The sequence below is a fragment of the Peromyscus maniculatus genome, chromosome 8 (genome assembly GCF_049852395.1).
Source record: "Peromyscus maniculatus bairdii isolate BWxNUB_F1_BW_parent chromosome 8, HU_Pman_BW_mat_3.1, whole genome shotgun sequence".
NCBI classification, from domain to species: Eukaryota; Metazoa; Chordata; class Mammalia; order Rodentia; family Cricetidae; genus Peromyscus; species Peromyscus maniculatus.
The window spans coordinates 81317984-81340000 of record NC_134859.1 but is presented as its reverse complement, the minus strand read 5'-3'; the positions used below and the strand labels follow the sequence as shown (position 1 = coordinate 81340000).

General features: G+C 51.3%; 1 protein-coding gene across 1 annotated transcript in view; it reads left to right on the top strand.

Annotated features, from left to right (window-relative positions):
- Nucleotides 1-22017, top strand: part of Abcc3 (ATP binding cassette subfamily C member 3) — a 50804-nt gene that overhangs the window by 24449 nt on the left and 4338 nt on the right. Inside the window, exons 9-29 of the mRNA XM_006971986.4 lie at nucleotides 1149-1326; nucleotides 1424-1585; nucleotides 2321-2413; nucleotides 4130-4333; nucleotides 4453-4599; nucleotides 4927-5014; nucleotides 5255-5321; nucleotides 5548-5674; nucleotides 5761-5937; nucleotides 8009-8176; nucleotides 8489-8666; nucleotides 9949-10060; nucleotides 10212-10359; nucleotides 10437-10644; nucleotides 10837-11147; nucleotides 12559-12758; nucleotides 12840-12966; nucleotides 14817-14918; nucleotides 18830-18976; nucleotides 19111-19269; nucleotides 19855-20021. Of these exons, the coding sequence (XP_006972048.1) occupies nucleotides 1149-1326; nucleotides 1424-1585; nucleotides 2321-2413; nucleotides 4130-4333; nucleotides 4453-4599; nucleotides 4927-5014; nucleotides 5255-5321; nucleotides 5548-5674; nucleotides 5761-5937; nucleotides 8009-8176; nucleotides 8489-8666; nucleotides 9949-10060; nucleotides 10212-10359; nucleotides 10437-10644; nucleotides 10837-11147; nucleotides 12559-12758; nucleotides 12840-12966; nucleotides 14817-14918; nucleotides 18830-18976; nucleotides 19111-19269; nucleotides 19855-20021 (3270 nt within the window). The remainder of the gene's footprint in view (nucleotides 1-1148; nucleotides 1327-1423; nucleotides 1586-2320; nucleotides 2414-4129; nucleotides 4334-4452; nucleotides 4600-4926; nucleotides 5015-5254; nucleotides 5322-5547; nucleotides 5675-5760; nucleotides 5938-8008; nucleotides 8177-8488; nucleotides 8667-9948; nucleotides 10061-10211; nucleotides 10360-10436; nucleotides 10645-10836; nucleotides 11148-12558; nucleotides 12759-12839; nucleotides 12967-14816; nucleotides 14919-18829; nucleotides 18977-19110; nucleotides 19270-19854; nucleotides 20022-22017) is intronic.

Here is a 22017-nt window from a genome sequence, read left to right as displayed (position 1 = left end):
AACTCTGTCTCGAAAAAACAAAAAACAAAAAACAAACACACACACACAGAGAGAGAGAGAGAGAGAGAGAGAGAGAGAGAGAGAGAGAGAGAGAGAGAGAGAGAGAGAGACAACAGTCCCTGAATTAAGATCCACCCTTCTCCAGCACGACTTCATCTTAACTGGTTATAGCTACAAAGACTCCATCCATGTCCACATGCGGTTACATTCATAGGTACCGGGAGGTCAAGACACAATTCAGCCCCCAGGAGAAAGGCTAGCTTGACTCTGATGGTGTCTAGAAAGCTCCATGAGGTCGAGAGGATGTTTGTTTTATGACGTAGTGAGTCTTGATCATGTCGATAAGGGAAGGCACAGTGCTACCAGAAGAGGTGACAGGACTGAGTATCATACAACAATGGGATCCAATCTTCCTGTTGGAACCTCCCCAACAGGAAGATTGGATCCCAGGCTCAGGGAGATAAAATAGGGCTTGGAAAGCCAGAATAACTCCCCTTAGAAGAAGAAAGCAAAGGATGAGCTTGGGGAAGCTTGGAAGCATTGGGGTGTCAGGGAATTCTCAATGGGCGGTTCAGTGGGAGGACAGGGGGCTGCTGAGGGTGGCGGGGAGTGGGGACAGGCCAGGAGGCAGGAGAAGCAAGGTGAAGAGAGTCAGAGGAGAGGTGGACAAGAGTCCCAGCAAAGGACAGCAGAGAGCACCAGGCCAATTGTTGGGTAGATTTGTGGAATGAAAGTCCTTGTGGCCCTGTGATGGGTTCTGGAACCCCCAGCAGCCCCCAAGAATGAGTAGGAAGGTCTAAGCCAGTGGTTCTCAGCCTTCCTAACTCAGTGACCCTTTAATACAGTTTCTCACATCGCGGTGACCCCCAACCATACAGTTATTTTTGTTGATGCTTCATAACTGTAATTTTGCTACTGTTATGAATCATAATGTAATATTTTTTGGAGGTAGAAGTTTGGCGAAGGGATCACGAAACACAGGTTGAGAACCACTGCTGTAGCCAGTGAAAATGTGCCTCTTCTGCCTGCCATGACATTTAAGGACAAGCAGGCAAGGCTGGTGATAAGAGCATGGGAGACAGGCTGAAGAGCACACTGGTCTCATACCTGGTCTCCCCCGCCCCGCCCCCCCCCCCCCCCCCCCGCAGCATACTCATCAGGTTTATTTCTGACCCCACGGCTCCCACCTGGTGGGGCTTCCTGCTGGCTGGGCTGATGTTCATGAGCTCCATGATGCAGACACTGATCTTACACCAACATTACCACTGCATCTTTGTGATGGCCTTGAGGATACGGACTGCGATCATAGGTGTCGTCTACAGGAAGGTCAGTCAGAGTGGGACACGCACCGGGAGAGGTCAGTTCTGGGTTGCTTGGGAGAGAGGTTCATGGGCTTGATCCACCCCTTGCTGTTCATCTGCAGGCTCTGGTCATCACCAACTCAGTCAAACGGGAGTCCACTGTGGGAGAAATGGTCAATCTCATGTCAGTGGATGCTCAACGCTTCATGGATGTTTCCCCCTTCCTCAACCTCCTGTGGTCAGCACCCTTGCAGGTCATCTTGGCTATATACTTCCTCTGGCAGGTAACTCCTGAATCTTGTCCTCTGTCCCCTTCCTCTGACTACATCTATCTTGTGCTGATAGATGAGCTGTGTCATGCCCGTGAAACCATTCCTAGGTACCAGGGGAACTTGGTCACTTACTCTTCCTATCCTAGGCTGTGTTTCACCCCTCAAAAGCCAGGGGCAAGCGGGTATTTGGAGGCAGGGTGGATGTGACTACAGTTATCATTGCTGGTCTGTTTGTATTATCTTTCCTGGGTATCCGTACAGCCTCCTCCTTTGCCGCCATCTTCTCCACCATGCCTTCTCCATTCCTCCTTTCTCGTCTTCTTTGCAGCACTGGGGTTGAACCCAGAGCTCTGTGTATGTTTGCGCACACTCTGCTACCAACACCTCTTCCCTTTGAATTTTTTTTTTTATTTCAAGATGGGGTCTCACTTAGTTGCCCAGGCTGATCTTGAAATCACTGCGTAGCCCAGGCAGGCCATCTAAGTAACGGAATCCCAGACCTGTGCCAGAGTAACCAGTTTGAACATGCCTCTCTCTGTGTGCCGCTGGCCACCAGTGCTCATCAGCTGATGGCTGGCTGCTTCTGCTGATGTGGCTGCGGCTTTCTGACTCCTTCCTGACGGATGTCTTGTGCCTTCTGCCCGTCATACTTCAAGTCAGCCAGGGTCTGCTGAGCTCTGTCTGCAGACCTTGGTTGTCTATAAGTTCCTCTATGGTATCTGACTCTCCGCTTGTGTGCCTCCTCAGATCCTGGGCCCATCAGTCCTGGCTGGAGTAGCTGTCATAGTCTTGCTCATACCACTCAATGGAACTGTGTCCATGAAGATGCGAACCTACCAGGTGAGTGCTCCTGAAGGCACTTGCTTTAGACAGCAACACCAGCCGGGGGGCGGGGCAGGGGGTTGGCACTCGAGGGCCAGTGTTCACCTTCTGCTCTCAGGACTTCTCCACTCCCTGTACTGAATGTGGATGACCACAGCCCCTTGTACAAATCTCAAGTCCTCCATCCTCATCACTGTAGTGACAGTCTTACTTCACAGCAGAAACACCAAGGCCCGGAGTAACTGTGGCAATCCAGAGACAGGCAGAGCAAGGACTCAAACTTCTTCCCATTCATGGTGCTAAGGTGTTGCTAACCAGACACTGAGTTATCATCCGAAAATGATTACTGAAGTCTTCAGAAGCTCTGTCTACACATAGAATAAGTGACAGACTACCGAAGACACTGTCCTAGTCACTGTTAAAGAAAGCATTGAATTGGGGGCTTGCTTACGATTCCCGAGGCTTGGTCTGTTATCAGCATGGGGGAGAGCATCATGGCAGCATGTGTGTGTGCGGCAGACATGGTGCTGGAGAAGTAGCTAAGAGCTACGTTCTCAGCCAAAGGGAGAAAGACAGACTGGGCCACCCCAAGTGACACATTTTCTCCACCACCACCATACCTCCTAATCTTTCTACCCCTTTCAAGGAGTGCCACACTCTGGTGACCCAGCATTCAAATATGCGAGCCTAGGGGGCGCCATTCTTTTTCAACCCACCATGACCACCTTCCAGGCTCTGTTGGACCTTGCACGCCTCCATTTCTAATCCTCGTGGGATGACCACATTCCAGACATGCTGGCTTTTCCTTTCTTTAAGAACCAAACTCAGCCGGGCAGTGGTGGCGCACGCCTTTAATCCCAGCACTCGGGAGGCAGAGCCAGGTGGATCTCTGTGAGTTCGAGGCCAGCCTGGACTACCAAGTGAGTCCCAGGAAAGGCGCAAAGCTACACAGAGAAACCCTGTCTCGAAAAACCAAAAAATAAATAAAAAAAAAAAAAAAAAAAGAACCAAACTCTATGTGCCTCCGGGCCACTCCGCGTACTCTTCCCTCTTCCTGGAACACTCCCCCGCTCTCCTCGCCTCTTTAACGTCTTCTCTTTCTTTCCTTCTCAGCAGAAACATCACTTCCTTCAGAGAACCATCTTGATTACCCTAAGGTCATTCCCCTGCCCCTACCTGTTTCTCCCCTCACTGAATCCTGTTCTTTCCCTGGCATTTACATTTCATTGTCTGCCTCTGCCGTCAGACTGTCAGCGCTATGGTGGCCCGGGCCACATCGGAATTGTTCATCGTGCTGTCCTGCATTTGGCACATGGCTTGACACATAGGCACCCAGCAAATAAGAACTGAGTGGGGGGAAAAAATCACTGTGATATGCCAGGCCTTAGATCAGGATCTGAGTGAACAGAAAAACAAACAATTCCTGCCTCTGGGAGGCTCATAGTCGGACCGGGGATGTTGTATAAAGAGGTGGGGATGGGGATGGAAGGCAAGGGCAGAGGATGCTACCTGGTGAGGTCCGTGGTGGTGGCACTAAAGACGGAGCTGTACTTCTGAGTGAGTCAGAGGACACAGGTTGTGGGGGACAGGGGTCTGGGCATTTGAGGTGTGGTGGGGAGGCCCGCGGGGCAACATGCAGTGGCTACAGTAGATGAGACGGTATTGGAGGTGTGAGCCCAGTGGGTAGGAGATCTGGGGAGGCGGGAGGGTGTACCACTGATCCTTTCCATACAGGTACAGCAAATGAAGTTCAAGGACTCTCGCATCAAATTGATGAATGAGATCTTGAATGGCATCAAAGTGCTGAAGCTGTATGCGTGGGAGCCCAGCTTCTTGGAGCAGGTAGAGGGCATCAGGCAGGGAGAGCTCCAGCTGCTGCGCAAGGGTGCCTACCTGCAGGCTATATCCACCTTCATCTGGGTCTGCACCCCCTTTCTGGTGAGTGAGGCTTTCTGCGGCTGGTATGGGGTTCCTGGCTGTGGCTAGGCCAGCCCAGGTCTTGAGGGTCCCTGGAACCTAACAGATGCCACCATGACGCTCATTCCCATGCTACCCAGGTGACCCTGATCACCCTCGGAGTGTACGTGTGTGTGGATGAGAACAACGTGCTGGATGCCGAGAAGGCCTTTGTGTCCTTGTCTTTGTTCAATATCTTAAAGATCCCCCTCAACATGCTGCCTCAGTTAATCAGTGGCCTGACCCAGGTAACCCAGGGCAAGCCGGGTGTCTGTTATACTTAGGGTATGTGGGAAGGTCATCAGGGGTCACTTAGGATCATCAAATGGGGAGAGTCCCTGGGGCCGGGGAAAGCCGTGGAGCCTAAGTGGGCGGTTTGGAGTCACAGGGCCTGAGTTCCCGACACAGCCTCCTTGTTGCCATCTGGGCCTTATCTTCAGACAGTGGGAGCCATGTAAGACTTGATTGTAGGAGGGGCCCCAGCATTAGTGAGTGGGTCCTCGGGAGGCCCTGCTTAGCCTCGGAAGTTGGACACCCGTGGAGCAATGGTAACACTAATCCACACCCTCCTGTAGGCCAGTGTGTCTCTGAAACGGATCCAGGATTTCCTGAACCAAGATGAACTTGACCCCCAGTGTGTGGAAAGAAAGACCATCGCCCCAGGTCCCAACTCCCTTACTGCAGGGAAATTCTGCTCCAAGTTTCTAAGATTCCTCCTGTGACCCCTTTTCTTCTCTGAACTCTACAGGCCCTCTCCTAATCAACCCCTCCCCCACGGCTCCTCACGCCCCTCCCTCTGTCCTTGCTCCGAGGATCCTCTCCCTTGCTCACACTCCTCCCAGGCCTCCCTGGGGTCTTCCAGTATCCTAGACACGCTGACCCTATGCATCTTGGTCCTCCCAGGCCAGGCCATCACCATACAAAATGGCACCTTCACCTGGGCCCAGGACCTGCCGCCTACCCTACACAGGTACCCCAGCTTCTCTCACTCACTGGCTAGCTATGCAAAAAAAAGGGGACAGAAGGTCCCATCAAACGTGGTCCCTTCTCTCCTTGTCTCTGGCTTTGACAGAGGATGTAGGAAAAATCCTGGTTTTGACAGGGTGGTGTCGGGAACGGAGGAGGGCTTGGGTCTGCAGGAGGAAGGCTTGGACCAAACCCAAGTTCCACCACTGACCACCACTCCTTGCTCTTAGCCTAAACATTCAAATCCCGAAGGGGGCACTGGTGGCCGTGGTGGGCCCCGTGGGCTGTGGGAAGTCTTCGCTGGTGTCTGCCTTACTCGGAGAGATGGAGAAGCTGGAAGGCACAGTGTCTGTGAAGGTGAGAGGGCAGGGGGCTCCTGGAAAGGCATACGGTCTGGACAGCCTCAGGCAAACCCTAAGGCAACCAACCTCTCCATTGGCCAGGGCTCGGTGGCCTATGTACCGCAGCAGGCGTGGATCCAGAATTGCACGCTTCAGGAAAATGTGCTATTTGGTCAACCCATGAAACCTAAGCGCTACCAACAGGCTCTGGAGACCTGTGCCCTGCTGGCTGACCTGGATGTGCTTCCTGGTGGGGACCAGACGGAGATTGGAGAGAAGGTACAGAGCCACCTTTTCATCCCCGAGGAGCCACCTCATGAGGTTGCTAGCCCAAGCCCAACCTCAGATTTCTGTACTCACTCGCCAGTTCGTCTAACGTCATGCCCAGCTCTGTGCCAGGAAACAGCTCTATTCCTGGGAGGAAAATGATACGAACAGACAAGGGCCACAGAATGCCCCAGGGCCACGACAAAGGCCTATGCAGGGTAGAAGAAGAGCAGGAGGTAGGGGTAGAAGAGTCTGTATAAGGAGAAGCATCACTCCTGAGCTGACTCTTAATGACTGAGAAAGAGGAGCGCATCATTCATTGATTTAGCCACCAGATTTTTATTAAGCATATGCTATGGGCCAGGGAATATTATATGGTGGCTAATGCACCAGGATAAAAATTTTTGCTTTTATAGAAAAACAATAAGCAAGATAAACAAAATATATATTAGATAATCCTAAAGGGGAGACACAAAGCCACACAGGAATATAAGAAATTTGTGCTGGGCTGTTTTGTTGGGGAGGTTTATCATTGAGAAATAGAGACCTGAACAGAAGGAACAGCCCTGCAGAGGACCATGGAGCCCTGGCTGTCTAGGGACCTCGCCTAGGGTCATCTGAGGTAGAACAGGCAGATCAAAGCCTCAGGCAGGTGTGTGACTGGGCATTAGCCCAAGGAAGAGAGCAGCATGGTTGGAGCAGAGTGATCCAGGTGTCAGGAGAAGAAAGGGAAACGACTGAGGTCCTCAGACAGCTGGGATGTTTAGAACCCTGCAGGCCATTTGAAGACTGCAGGTTTTACCCAGAGTGATAGAAGGCCCTTGGAGAGTGAGCCTACGAGCAGTGGGTGGTCACAGCTGGGCATTTGGTGCACTCTGACCCTGGTGGATGGCCTTGGTTGTCTTGGAACTCATTACGTAGATCCGGCTAGCCTTGAACTCTCAGAGATCCACCTTCCTCTGCCTCCCGAGTGCTGGGGTAAGAGGTGTGCACCACCACTGCCCGGTTTGAACAGGGCTGTTAAATCATAAAACATGGGACTCTGGTGGAAGTTTTGTTTTTCTTTGTCGGGTTTTCACTTTACTACACGAATTTGCGTGACGGGTGCGTGGGAGAACACACAGTTGCTGCAGTGTGTGTGGAGGTCATTTCTATCCTTTCACCTTTACTGGGAGTCGAACTCAGATCCTCAGACTTGGTGGCAAGCACCTTTCTCTGTAGAGCTATCTTGCCATTCCTTGCTTTTATTTTTAAAGTATTGCCTGTTTGTAAATGTGTCAAGGGTCCCCTAACATTAAATGTACCACCTTCACTATCATTTCCGGGCCCAGTTCAGTTATGTTATGTATATTTACAATGTTATGCAATAATTGCTAGAACCTCGGGTGTTCCAAATGTCACTCCAACCCTGTTATCTGTCCTTAACGAACCGTTCTGAATTCCTCCTCCCCAAACTTCTGGCAACTGCCACTTGGTTTTTCAGAATCTGGCTACCTAGATAACAGTGTGAGTGGATTTGCATAATATTTGTCTTTTTATGTCCAGCTGGTATAAGGTCCTCAAAGTTCATCCATGTTGTAGCACATGTCAGCATTTCCTTCCTTCTTAGGGCTAAATAATTTTCCAGTCTATGGATATAGCACCTGTTGTTTTCTTGTTCATCTGTCATGAACATTGGCACTGGGCAGGGCAGCCAACTGGGCAGGTGCTGAATGGGCTCATCTGTTCCAGAGGATTCTAAGAGCCAACACCCTTTCCTCCTACAACTTTGTGGAGACAGCCAAGGACCCAATGAAATAGCTGGGCGGTGGTGGCGCACAACTTTAATCCCAGCACTCGGGAGGCAGAGGCAGGAGGATCTCTGTGAGTTCGAGGCCAGCCTGGTCTACAGAGTGAGATCCAGGACAGCCACCAAAACTACACAGAGACACCCTGTCTCAAAAAACCAAAAAAAAAAAAAAAAAAGAATAGAGATTCAGAGGTCTGCCTTGCTAAGTGACAGTGAGTGGGCTCTCGTCCCCCATGGGCCTGTCTGACCCCTTCAATCTACCACCACACATCACCCACCTTCTCCACCCTCTAGGGCATTAACCTCTCTGGAGGCCAGCGACAACGGGTGAGTTTGGCCCGAGCTGTTTACAGTGACGCCAACATTTTTTTGCTGGATGACCCATTGTCAGCTGTGGACTCTCATGTGGCTAAACATATTTTCGACCAAGTGATTGGACCAGAAGGTGTGCTGGCAGGCAAGGTGAGGCCACCAGAGAGTGGGAGCAAAAGTGAGATTTGGTCCTTGGGGAGAACAGACAGGAGGTGGCAGGGGAGTGGTGTGGGGGGATGGGCAGGGAGACCTGGAGATGTAGGAACCTGAAAAGCAGGATACAATCTGGGGAAACCCATAGAGATGCACACCTCCGAGATGTGCAGGCTCTGGCTGGTGTGGGATATGCTGTGGATGTGCCTGGCCTATGACTGACTCCTCATGTTTACCCCATGGCTCTGTACCCATGCTTGGGGTCTGCCTGAGGATGCTGCAGCTCAGAAACTGCTGCCTTCTCCACAGACCCGGGTGCTGGTAACCCATGGCATCAGCTTCCTGCCCCAGACGGACTTTATCATTGTGCTCGCTGACGGACAGGTGTCTGAGATGGGCCACTACTCCGCCCTCCTCCAGCATAATGGCTGCTTTGCCAACTTCCTCCGAAACTACGCACCAGATGAAGACCAGAAGGAACATGAAGGTGGCAAAAAATTAGTACCCACCATCCCTGGCCTTCCCAACTCCCATCCTTTCCCAGCATTCACCTTGTCTGGGGTTTCTAAGTCCCTCTGGACTGGCCTAGTATGGAGCTGGGGACCTAGCTCTGGGAGACCACCTGTGTGATGAAGATGTGCTAGAGCCAACCTTCTCTCCCCTGACCATGGGACCCTGTCTCAGCAGCATTTTCCCATTTTTTTTAAAGATTTATTTATTTTTTATTATGTATACAGTATTCTGCCTGCGTGTGTGCCTGAACGCCAGGAGAGAGCACCAGATCTCATTACAGATGGTTGGGAGCCACCATGTGGGTGCTGGGAATTGAACTCAGGTCCTCTAGAAGAGCAGCCAGTGCTCTTAACCTCTGAGCCATCTCTCCAGCGCCTGTTTTCCCATTTGTTAAAAGAACACAGGAGCTTAGACCCTGTATGAAGTAAAACTGTTTTATGGTTGAATTGTTTGTAAGCGTATAAGTACTTGGCAAAATCATTTATTTACCAACAAGAGTTGTTAAATAATTACTATGACCTGAAACTATTCCAGATAGTAGACTACCAAAAGGCCTCTTTTGTCATGAAGTCCAGGGCTTCTGACAAAAGCTGAGCTTACAAAAGACCTGGCTCCCCTACTTGGTTGCCCAGTTAGAGCTCCCTGCCTCAACCCTCTGAGTTGGCTCTCAGGTCTTCTCGTGGGTTTCCCTGCCTGCTGCCAACCTGCTTGAGCATTCCCAAGTGATATGCCCTTGAGAAGCCCTGGACACACATCCTTTCCTTAATCCTCACAGTGACTGGTGGTGCCATGAGCTACCCATGATTATTACCCTTTTGTGATGCCAACCTAAGGCCCTGCTGCCATCAAGGAAGCAGGATTTAAGGCCAGCCAGACTGACTTCAGAGCCCAGGTCTTCAGCCTATTGAGTCCCCTTCTCTACAGGCTTCAAATAACTTTCTGCCTAAATTTCCTTCTGGCTGTCTTTTGTTTTGTTTTGTTTTGTTTTGTTTTCAGAGACAGGATTTCTCTGTAGAGCCTAGGCACTCTGTAGACCAGACTGGCCTTGAACTCACAGAGATCCACCTTCCTCTGCCTCCTGAGTGCTGAGATTAAAGGTGTGCGCCACCATGGCCTGGTTTCCTTCTGGCTGTCATCTCAAACCCTCTCCTCACCCTCTTGCTTGTCCATCCAGCCCTCCCACTGGCGTGGAGGATGGGGTCTCTAGGGCTGCAGAAGGAGCCATCACCCTCTGTGACTTTCCTTCCCTGCTGCAGGCTTGCAAGATGGAGATGAGGAAGTGCTGTTGGTTGAAGACACGCTCAGCACCCACACAGACATGACGGACAATGAGCCGTCCATATACGAGGTCCGCAAGCAGTTCATGAGGTAAACTCCCCGGAGTTCTCAAGTCCCCAGAAGGCTACATCAGGGCCACCAAGCCCCAGCAGGTAGAATACACGTGGGCATTCTCCCTGACGCTCAATCCTGGGAGTGTGTCCATGTTCTCAGGCCTGGGTCTGACCAGCTGCTTCCACAGACAGATGAGCTCCATGTCATCAGAAGGGGAGAGCCAGAACCGGCCTGTGACCAAGAGACACACGAATCCATCAGAGAAGGAGACGCAGGTGACCAACGCCAAGAAGACTGGGGCACTGATCACACAGGAGACAGCAGAGACAGGCAATGTGAGTAGGATGGGCCTGGGCTGGAGACGATGACCAGGTCCCCGGGCTCGTGAAGATTGTATGGCCTCTCTTTACAGGTGAAGATAGGCGTGTACCGGGATTATGCCAGGTCTGTGGGGCTCTACACCACGCTAGCTATCTGCCTCCTGTATGTGGGCCAGAGTGCGGCTGCCATCGGAGCCAATGTGTGGCTCAGCGCCTGGACCAATGATGCGGTGGTAGATGGCCGGCAGAATAACACCTCCCAAAGGCTAGGTGTCTACGCTGCCCTAGGAATACTACAAGGTGAACATATTGGGGTGCCCAGAAGGGGTTCCCTCATCCCTTCTCTCCTTTGCCCACACCCCAAACCACAGACCCATATCCCTGTTTCAGAGCCTCCCTAGATCCACCTGGCCACCCCCTGTCTCATTCTGCCCTTCTACCCTGGCCTCCTCCCCTGCCGTAAGTGACTCCTCCTCTCCCTCTCCCAACAAGGGCTCCTGGTGATGCTGTCAGCCTTCACCATGGTGGTCGGCAGTGTCCAGGCGGCCCGCCTGCTGCATGCAGCTCTGTTGCACAACAAGATTCGTTCACCACAGTCCTTCTTTGACACAACGCCCTCCGGCCGCATCCTCAACCGGTTCTCTAAGGACATCTACGTCATCGATGAGGTTCTGGCCCCCACCATCCTCACGCTGTTGAATTCCTTCTTCATGTCCATCTCCACCCTTGTGGTCATCGTGGCCAGCACGCCGCTCTTCATTGTCGTTGTCATACCTCTGGCTGTGCTCTATGGCTTTGTGCAGGTACCAGCGTGGGTGGGTGGGACGCTGAAGTGCACGGGGCAGGTGGAGCTCTAGAGTGGGCATGGAGTGTGTGTGCACACGGTGGGTGGGTGAGTGGGTGGGTTCTGATGTGGACCAGGCCCTTTTGTAGGCTAGGTCGTAGCTGGTTGGATCAGGGACTTCAGTCAATTGCTTCACATCCTTGAAACTCATTTATCTAACCTGTAAAATAGACCCTTAAAATCTAATTCATAGAGATGATGTGAGGATGAAATGTGTGTTCATTTACTGACAGCCCTGGGACCCTTTCCAAATGGCTGTATTTTGTTTATTTGTGTGTGTGTGTGTGTTTGTGTGTGTGATGTACGTGCACATACATGTTTGTGTGTGTGCACATGTGTGTGTCCATTTGTGGAGGCCAGAGGTCAATGCTGAGTGTCTTCCTCAATCACTCTCCACCTTATTTTCTGGGACAGAGTTTCTCATTGGATGCAGAGCTCACCTGTCCAGCTAGGCTGACTGGCCAATGAGCTTCGAGGATTTGCCTGTCCCTGCCTCCCCAGTCAGTGCTGGGGTTACAGGTGTGCACCGCCATGCCTGGATTTTTATGTGGGTGCTGGGGAATCTTATTTCAGGTCTTCATGCTTGTATGGCAATGCACTCTACTGAGTGGGTCTTCTCCTCAGCCCCCTACACCGATTGGTATTATTTGAGTAAATCATTGTAAACAGTTCGCAAGATGCTGTCCTTTGTGTGCATATTTAGACATATGTGTCACCTGAGATGCTCAGCATTCAGGGACAGCTCATTGTAAAGGCTCGTGATTGCTGGGATCTCTCTCTTCAGGGAGGTGATCAGTTCCCACAGGGGGCTGGAAGTGCTGCCCCCTAGGTAAGGAGCCTCCTGTGTACCCCTCCTGTGCAGGCCTGGCTATCTTTGGGCCCACAGAATACAGGCTAGAAAATGGAGGCAGAACCATGGTTTTGTGGGGTTAGAACTCTTAAATGACTAGGTAGGTAGAATAAGAGGGACTTTTTCAGAAAAAAAAAAAAAGATATAAAATTATTTTTTGCAGTCATTTGACTGGGAGCACATGTCTACGATCTTTAAGCGGAACAAGAAATCTCACTACTTGGGCAGTTAAACAAGACAGTGTTGTGGTCTGTAAAAGATGAGGCGGTGGGAGGGCTAAGACATCAGGAAGAGCTTCATGGATGAAGCGGGCTGCCTGGCTGAGCAAAGCTGGTCAGAGAGGAAGTGTGTAATGTATGTCTGGAATCTGTTCTCCAAGGGAACATAGGAAAAGGCACCAAGGGCTCATGGGAAGAGCAGGGCCAGCAGGAGGGAGCACAGGGGATTGTTTGGCGGCCATGCAGGACTGAGCTGGTGCTTCGACACCCCTGACTGGAGCTCTCTTCCCGTCCCTGGTCAGCGCTTCTATGTGGCCACGTCCCGGCAGCTGAAGCGGCTGGAATCCATCAGCCGCTCACCCATCTTCTCACACTTTTCGGAGACAGTCACGGGCACCAGTGTCATCCGGGCCTACGGCCGAATGGAAGACTTCAAGGTCTTCAGTGACAGCAAGGTGGACACCAACCAGAAGAGCTCCTACCCCTACATCGCCTCGAACCGGTCAGGACGGGCTCTCTGTGGTGCTGAGTGGGCTCCCGCACCCCGTGCCCTTGTTCATTCCCTCCCTGTTGGTCCCCACAGGTGGCTGGGTGTCCACGTGGAATTCGTGGGGAACTGCGTGGTGCTCTTCGCCGCACTGTTTGCCGTGATCGGGAAAAACAGCTTGAATCCAGGGCTCGTGGGTCTTTCTGTGTCCTATGCCCTACAGGTAAGGTGGGGCCCATCCTTGTGATAGAGCACGTAGGAAAGCACAAATGCCCAAATTATTCCGCCTCTCCTCGGTGCTAAGAAAAGGTCTCCGCTATGCTCTCCGATTTATTAGGCCAATTTGGCATGGCGTCTGCTTTGTGAGGTGCTAGCTGGCCTAAACCAAGAGGAGATGCCTTCGGCAGGGCCACCACTGAGGCAGAGGACATACAGGGCTCACTAGCATCTGCTGAGTGTGTACTCCTCTGCTCCACCCGCAGACCAGCCCCAGCTGGGTTCCCAAAGCCCGAGATCTCTCAGCCCAGGCATGGGGAGACACTACCAGCCAGGGAGTGTGATGCAGGCTGGAGAGGTCTCCCTAGCAGGAAGAGGAAAGTGTAATAAGAGACAAGGGGGTATATATAGTTCATTGGTCATGTACTCGCCTAGTATGTGCAAGACCCTAGGTTCAAACCCAAGTACAGGAAGGAAGGGGGACAGAAGGGAGAGAGGGAGGGAGGGAAGGAGGGAGGGAGGGAGGGAGGGAGGGAGGGAGGGAGGGAGGGAGGGAGGGAAGAAGGGAAAGAGCCAAGAGCTTGAAGGAGTTTCCCTGCTCTGAGATCTTGGAGAAATGGTCTTGGAGCCTGGCCCAAAAAGAACTGCCATGTTTGGGCAAGATGTAGGTCAACCTGACTGAGGTCTGAACATGGGACATGTGGACCCAGACTCCATGATGTGATGCATGCCTTCAGGGAAGCTACAGCTAGCCCTCTGTGTCCTTGCCTTCTTCACTGAAGAACCAACCAGCTGCAGACAGGAAACTCTTGAAAAGGCTAGAAATGATGATGCATGCCTGGAATCCTAGCACTTGGGAGGAAGCTGAGGCAGGAGGATTGCAGTGAATTCAGTGCCAGCGTAAACTACATAGTGAGATCTTTTCTCAAAAAAAAAAAAAAAAAAAAAAAAAAAAAAAAAAAAAAAAAACTCCTCCCAAAACAATCTGAAAAATTTTTTTAGAAGCTCCTACCAAAAAAAAAAGCAGAAAACAAACAAGACGACTTCAGTGAGTCTCTGGACACAGGTCAATGAAGTGACATGTAGGCATTGTGTTAGGGATCTTAAGTAATCGAGACACCATTAGCAGCATACAGGAGGGTGTGGGTCTGTTCCATGTGAATAATAAACAGTTTTTTGTGAAGGACTTATCTGTGGATTTAGGTATATTCCTGGGCCCCAGAACCAATACCCCGTGGTTGTGGAGGAGTAAACAGGTCAGGTGACTGGAGGCTGGGACTGGAGGTCACCCTGACACCAGCCTGTACAGTCAAAGAGTTATACACGCTGCAAATGGGATTTCTGTAAGGCAGATCACATGGTCGAGGCCTCAGGTGGCTCAGATCTGAATGCATCGGTAAACAGAAAGCAGGGCCGACAGGCCTGTCTGCTTCAACCTTAATGTGCACGCGACTCATTTGGAGATCTTGTTAAAATGTTCCTTCTCATTCACAAGCTTCAGGGCTGAGCCCGAGCTTGGGGTCTGCACTGCTGGCAACGCGTCTTGGTAACACAGCCCAGTTCCTGGACTGGCCACCTGACACATGCTGGGAGCATGTTAGGAGTGGAGAGTCTCGGACCTACTGGCTCACACACTGCGTTTTGACAGGATGCTCTGAGAAGTCTAACACATATTAAAGTTTGAGGGGCACTGAGTGAGACTGCCCTCCACTGAGTGTGCATGGTCACTGCCTGAGGCACAGATGTGATTAGAGGCCTAGTCAGCACACACCTGGAGATCTTAGACGGGATGGATTCCACGGATGGAGAAATAAAGCCCCTGCTGGGCCCTTCCCACAACACAGTTCCTTTGCTCAGGTGACCTTGGCTTTGAATTGGATGATACGAATGATGTCAGACCTGGAATCTAATATCATAGCTGTGGAGAGAGTCAAGGAATACTCCAAGACTGAGACCGAGGTGAGTTCCAAGATGAGTTCCCTGCAGCAGAAGGTACCTGGGTGACCTGAGGAAGAATGCTTGGTGGCCCTGTCATCACTGTGTGTTCAAGGCCAGCTGTTTAAGTGGCATCCATCCTTCCATCTGCCTGTCCATCCATCCATCCAGCTCTCAGGGTATCAGGCCATGGTTGATGCTAGATTCAGAGGGCTCAGAGCTGATCCAGAGATTCTGAGCCGTGGAGGCACAGGGCATGTAGATAGATGGTAAGGCTCTGGGGCTGCCCCGAGGGCAGAGAGGGGAGGTGGTTCCGCTGGGGTGATCCTGGAGTAAGTGGGATTCAGAGAATGGGCAAGTTTTCACAGATGAGATGAAGTAGGGGTGGGGCAGGGGAAAGACGAGCATTCCAGCCAAAGGAGCGGAGGTGGGACAGTGGGCCTTTTGTTTTTTGTTTTTCAAGACAGGGTTTCTCTGTGTAGCCTTGGCTGTCCTGGAACTCACTCTGTAGACCAGGCTAGCCTGAAACTCAGAGATCCATCTGTCTTTGCCCCACCCTGGCTCCTGAGTGCTGGGATTAAAGATGTGCGCCACCACTACCAGGCAGTGTGCTCTTTTTTAGAGAAAAGGAACTGTTCTCGCCTAGGTGGGTACAGATTTTTCTCCAAAGAGGGCATAGTTCAGAGCTCTTCATGCCCAGAAGCTGCACCATCTCGGAGCTCTTTTGGACCTCTGACGGTGTGTTCCACGGCCACAGTTCTCTGCCCTCTATGAGACTCCAGTGCTGTGACCTGCCTTTGTTTCCCCAGCCGTCGGCTCCTGTCTTTTCCATTCCCTGTTTAGCCTAGACTCTGTCTACACTCCACAGGGAGATGCTCTCACCCTGTCTCTGTCCTTGCCCACAAAACCCCGCCCCATCTGCACCCACCTGTTCACATCACACTTGTACAGAGCCGCTAATGTGTAGCTGGGGGGGAAAATCACTGATGTTCCTTCAAGTTCATAACCACCCTCCACAGCTGGTGTCCCTGCTTCCCTTCCCTGAGAATTACGCGCTCCCACTTTCCAAAAGACCTCTTCAGAGCTTCCTCTGTCCTTAAACCACGTCTATTCTCTGTGCTCAGCCCTCCACCTCACCTGCCTCTTTCTTCCCTGAGAAAACAGGTTCAAGATGTGAACTCCCTTCACCTTCAGCTCCTCAGTGCCGCCTGGGCATTCTCTGCCTCCTTCCTTTCCCTTTGAGCTGATGTTTCCCCTTCTCTTTTCAAAGTCCAGCCCCTCAGCTTCTATCAGCTCGAATGGCTGCTGGAGAATATGGCTTCCTCAGTCAGACTTTCTGTCTTGCTCCCTCTGTTGGGTGATTCTCATCCACAGCTACCTTCCCTTCTAGACATAAACAACCCCCACCCCTACCCCCCACATCACATTGCCCCGGTTCTCAGTTCTCCTTTGTTGTGAAGTCCGATTGAAGCTGTGATCTACACAGGTTCCTCTTCTTCCTTACCCCGACCCTTGCCTGCTGCAGCCTGCTTTCCACGAAAACAGCTCCCTCGTGACCTACCTGGCTCCAGTCTAAGAGACGCTTTCCTGTGCTCGTCTGATTTGACATCAGCTCCATCCAGATGAAAGCACCCACTCTTCCGCTCGGAGCTTCTTCTGTGACCCAAGCCCTAGGTCTGTGGGTGGACAGTCCCTGAACCCCCACGCACTTGCTTGTTCTCTATCCTGAGCCACAGGGGCCTCCACGCTAGCCCCACTTCCCCCAGCGCACTGATTCCCGAGATATCCGTGTCTCTCTACATCCAACATGTCCTGTGGATGCACACAGTCGCTTTATCCCAAATGATGCTGTTCTCAGCCCTGGTATCCATTTCTGCCTTTAGCATCTCCCGGAGGGAGCTGTTTGTATAAACTGCTGTTCCTGGTTCTGTTACTCCCTTCCCCCTCCCTTTCCCTTTCCCCATCTCCCCCTCCCCTCCCCCATCCCCCCCTTCCTTCCCCCCCCTTCCCCTTCCTGGTCCTCTCTTCTCTCTCCCCCTCCCTCTTCCTCCTATTCCCTTTTCTCCCTTCTCCTCTTTCTCCTTCCCCCTTCCTCTTCTCCCTCCTCCTCTTTTTCTTTTTTTCAAGTTCTTTTTTTTTTTAAGATTTATTATTTATTATGTATACAGTGTTCTGCCTACTGCCAGAAGAGGGCACCAAATTGAATTTTAGATGGCTGTGAGCCACCATGTGGTTGCTGGGAATTGAACTCAGGTCCTCTGGAAGAACAGCCAGTGCTCTTAACCTCTGAGCCATCGCTCCAGCCCCCTCCTCTTCCTCTTTTTCTTCTTTTCCCAGTTCTGGGGCTGGAACCCAGGACCTCATATATGCCAGGCAAGCACTCTGCCCCTGAGATACATCCCTAGCCCTTAGATTTTTTTTTTTTTTTTTTTTTGTTTTTGTTTTTTTGTTTTTCTGGAACTCACTTTGGAGACCAGGCTGGCCTCGAACTCACAGAGATCCGCCTGCCTCTGCCTCCTGAGTGCTGGGACTAAAGGCATGTGCCACCATCGCCTAGCTTAGCCCTTGGATTCTGTTGACAGTCTTGCTGTTTATCTCACGCTGGCCTCAAACTCACACCCCTGCTTCTGTCTCCCGAGGGCTACCCTTCCAGGTGTGTGCCACTGTGCTCAGCTTCCTCTGCCGCTTTCAATGCTGACTCTCTGCCTTCCTTACCCAGAAGCAAGGTTGACTTCAGAGGTGTGCAACCTGAAATATCCCACCGTTGTTCCCCATCTTGGAAGGACCCCACACTCAGCAGGGCTTCCTGTCGGTTCAGTATTCTGCTGTTGTTGCCTGGCATTCTTAGTTGTTTTTTTGTTTTTTTTGTTTTTTTGTTTTGTTTTGTTTTGTTTTGTTTTGTTTGACAACAGGCCCTGAGGGGTTTGGGTTTTTTGGTTTGGTTTGGTTTACACTGGGACTCTCAAATGGATATAACTCCTTCTTCCTCAAAGCGTCCGCCATCTTCCCTCCAGCCGCTCCATTCTCCTCGCAGTGCCCAGGGAGACCCTTTAAAACTCCACTGGGAACTGGGCATGGGGGTGCGTGGCTTTAATTCCAGCACTAGAAAGGCAGAGGCAAACTCTGTGAGTTTGAGACCAGCCATGGTCTCGTGGGATAGCTCTTTTTGTAAAGTGCGTAACTAACATGCCCGGAGCCCTGGGTTCTGCCGCTAAAACCAAACAAACCTGGTGTGGTGGCTTGTGCCTATAACCCCAGCACTTGGGAGGTAATTCAGAGTGCCTGCCCCTGTACTGCATGCAGAACACAACGTCATTCCCTTGTCCGTCTGTCCTCTAGATAGCCACTTGCCTGCTTCCCTCCCTCACCTCCTTCAGGCAGCCACTGCCACCTCCTCCAGGAAGCCTTCCTGAATAAGGCATAGAAGAGCAAACTCTTCAGGGCCCAAGCCCTCATCACTTGTTTCACTACAGAGCCTCGCTTCTGTATAAATCATATGCCCTGTGAATGCTGGAACACGAGCTTCCCAGAAGGAGAGCTTTGCCTCGGGGTGATACTTAGTAATAGAGAATGAATAATGATGACGAAAGGCAGTGCAAAAGCAGGCAGGGAGAGGCCCTCAGAGACAGGAGACAGAGTGGCAGGGGCCGGACGGCCAGGTTTCAGAGTAGCATGTGGGGGGATGAAATCACAGAGAAAAGGCTGGGGGTGTGGTCCCGTGGTAGCCTGCTTGCCTGGCGGGTGTGAGGCCCTGGGTTCTATCAAAGAAAAAAAAGTCAAAGGATGTAAGGATCCCCTGAACCACAGGTGCCAGCCTTCCCCGTCAGGAGTCACGGTGAGTGAGGATTGAGGTGTCGGGAAAGAGGTGGGCCTGAACAGTGGGAGAGGGCTTGGACAGGTGTCGCCCTGATGAGAACCCAACTGTCTCCCGATAGGCTCCCTGGGTGGTGGAGGGCAACCGTGCTCCAAAAGGCTGGCCCACGTGTGGGGCGGTGGAGTTCCGGAACTATTCGGTGCGGTACCGCCCGGGCCTTGAGTTGGTGCTGAAGAACTTGACTCTGCGTGTGCAGGGTGGCGAGAAGGTACTTGTGCCTGGGGACCTTGCCACGACCTTGCCACAGCCTTGCGGGGGACCGTGGGTGCTCTAACTGGCCATCTATTGGGGTGCTGATAGAAACCCAGAGATGCCCCTGACAGCCCTCCCCATGCCCCACAGGTAGGCATTGTGGGCCGCACTGGGGCTGGCAAGTCTTCCATGACTCTCTGCCTGTTCCGAATCCTGGAGGCCGCCGAGGGTGAGATCTGCATCGATGGGCTCAATGTGGCACACATTGGCCTCCATGACCTCCGTTCTCAGCTCACCATCATCCCTCAGGTAGGAGCCTGCTGACCCCGCTCCTCCCCCTACCCACCCACCCCACTCCCAAACCCTGAAACTTCAAGAACTGGGCCTCGGGGCCTGGTTGAAAAGATGCCTCCACAGCCCGGGGCAGAGTCAACACAAAAGCCACCCAGGCACAGATCTGGAAGGACAGACTCCTTGGCCACTCAGGACTGCCCTTGGGCTCCTGAACTAGCAAACGGGAAGGACCACAGGCTCCTCCCAGCAGAGCAATGCCGAGGTGTCCTGTCTTTCCCTCCTGGTTGCACAGCTCCAAGTGGCGCAGCCTCTTCGGGCTCCTTAGGGTGTTTTTTATGCCGAGTAGACACTTAGGAGGCAGATTAGTGGCGCTGCTTCCCGCTTCAGCAGGGGACTCAGCTACTGGCCAAGCTGAGGTTTATCACTCCCCCACAGACAGGTTTTTTTTTTTTTTTTTTTTTTTTTTATCTCCCTGATAATGTCCCCCTTCTGGAAGACTGGGGACAGAGCAGAGAGCTGCTGCCCCATGGCTTTCCTACTTCACGCTCCTGAGACTCCGTGCAGGGGCTAAGCTATTTCTCTCTGATATTATGTCTCCAGGACCCCATCCTGTTCTCGGGGACCCTGCGCATGAACCTAGACCCCTTTGGCCGTTACTCAGAGGAGGACATCTGGAGGGCCCTGGAGCTGTCCCACCTGCACACGTTTGTGAGCAGCCAGCCAGCAGGCCTGGACTTCCAGTGCTCGGAGGGAGGGGATAATCTCAGGTAAGAGTGGGAGTAGACATGTCAGGAATGCTGCCCCCAACTGGGGGCCCTGTGGGTGCTGGACAGAATCCCGGATGAGCCCCTAACCCACACTGGCATGCACCTCAGCCAGAGCTGCGCAGGGATGTTATTTCCTATGGAGTATAGTCTCAGAACGAACATGGTGCTTCCTCAGACCCCTCGTACAAGACTCACTTTGCAGTTTAGGAAACAAACTCAGAGAGGGCAGGGGATTCGCCAAAGTTGCACAGCTAAGAGAAGGCATGCCTGGGATTGGACCAGCTCTGGTTCTCATCTAATTCAACCCCAGTGACGTGCAGATGAAACAGCCCCACCCTTGTTGGAATCTCCTAGGGTCAAGTACCTTTGGCATAAGTGAGAGGAAGCCCGTGTTGCTCTGGAAAGCTAAAGACGTCTGCCAGGATAGAGGCAGTCGGCTGGGGAATACACAAAGTAGGCTCTCTGCATTCCCTGTGCCTACTCCAGACCCTTAGGGTCCACAACCCAAGCCTCTGGGCTGTGTGTTCCAGAGATCAGCAGTCTGTTCTTACTGAGGCAAAAGCCTCAAGACATCTAGATTTTCTTTGGTATTCTATTTGAGTTTGTTTCTGGTGCTAGATTTACCCTAGGCAAGCTCTTTACTGCTAAGTCATAGTCCTAGCTGTGTGATTTGGGGCAAATTGCTTAACCATTCTGTGTCTCTTTTACATTCACTATATAAATAGGGATGATAATAATAATCTATGCCTGCTTGCATTGCACTCCCTGATAATAATTATATAATATGAGGGCTGAAGAGATGGATCAGCACTTAAGAGCACTGGCTGCTCTTCCAGAGGACCCAGGTTCAATTCCCAGCACCCATATGGCAGCTCACAATTAGCTGTAACTCCAGTTCCAGGGAATTTAACCTCCTCTTCTGGCCTCAGTAGGCACAGAACACATTTGGTACACAGACATACATGCAGGCAAAATACCCATATACATAAACTAATAAATAAAATAAACATATATAATGCAAGCTACATATATATAATTACATATTTTTTCTAGTAGCCACATTAGTGGACAGCATAGTGATGCCCCTTTCTCAAGAGAGGCATTAACCTCTGAGCCATCTCTCCAACCCAATTCTCTCTTTCCAAGATGTGGGTTATGGGGATCAAATTCAGGCTATCAGGCTTAATGGCAAGCATCTTTATCCACTGAACCATTTAACTGAATAGGCCCTGGAATAAATTCTAAAAACATATTTTGCTGGGCGGTGGTGGTACACGCCTTTAATCCCAGCACTTGGGAGGCAGAGCCAGGTGGATCTCTATGAGTTCGAGGCCAACCTGGTCTACAGAGTGAGATCCAGGACAGGCTCCAAAGCTACACGAAGAAATCCTGTCTCGGAAAAAAAAAAAAAATTTATCCAGCTCAATGTATCTAAAATAATATTCAATGTGTCAGCAATATAAAAGCTATTAGGTGATATATGCCTATCATCCCAGGCCTTGGAAGGCTGAAACAGGAGGATTACTTTAAGTTTAAGGACAGTCTGGGCTACATAATGTTTTCTTGTCTTAAAAAAAAGAAAGAAAAAAAAAGAAAAGAAAGTTATTATGGATATTTTGCTTTTTTTTTTTTCCACAGAAGTTTAAAATCCTGCATGTATTTTCCACTTTCTTTTTATTGTTGTTTGTTTGGGGTTTTTTTTTCCTTTTTTTTTTTTTTCTTTTTTTTCAAAACAGAGTTTCTCTGTGTAGCCCTGGCTGTCCTGGAACTCACTGTGTAGACCAGGCTGGCCTCAAACTCAGAGATCCGCCTGCCTCTGCCTTCCAAGAGCTGGGATTAAAGGCGTGCGCTATCACTGCCTGACAGTTATTTGCTTTTTGAGACAGGGTCTCTTTATGTCGTAGCCCTGGCTGTCCTGCTATGTAGACCAGGCTGGACTAGAACTCACAGAGATTCTGCCTCTGCTTCTTCTCTTTCTTAATGCCCTCTCTTTTCT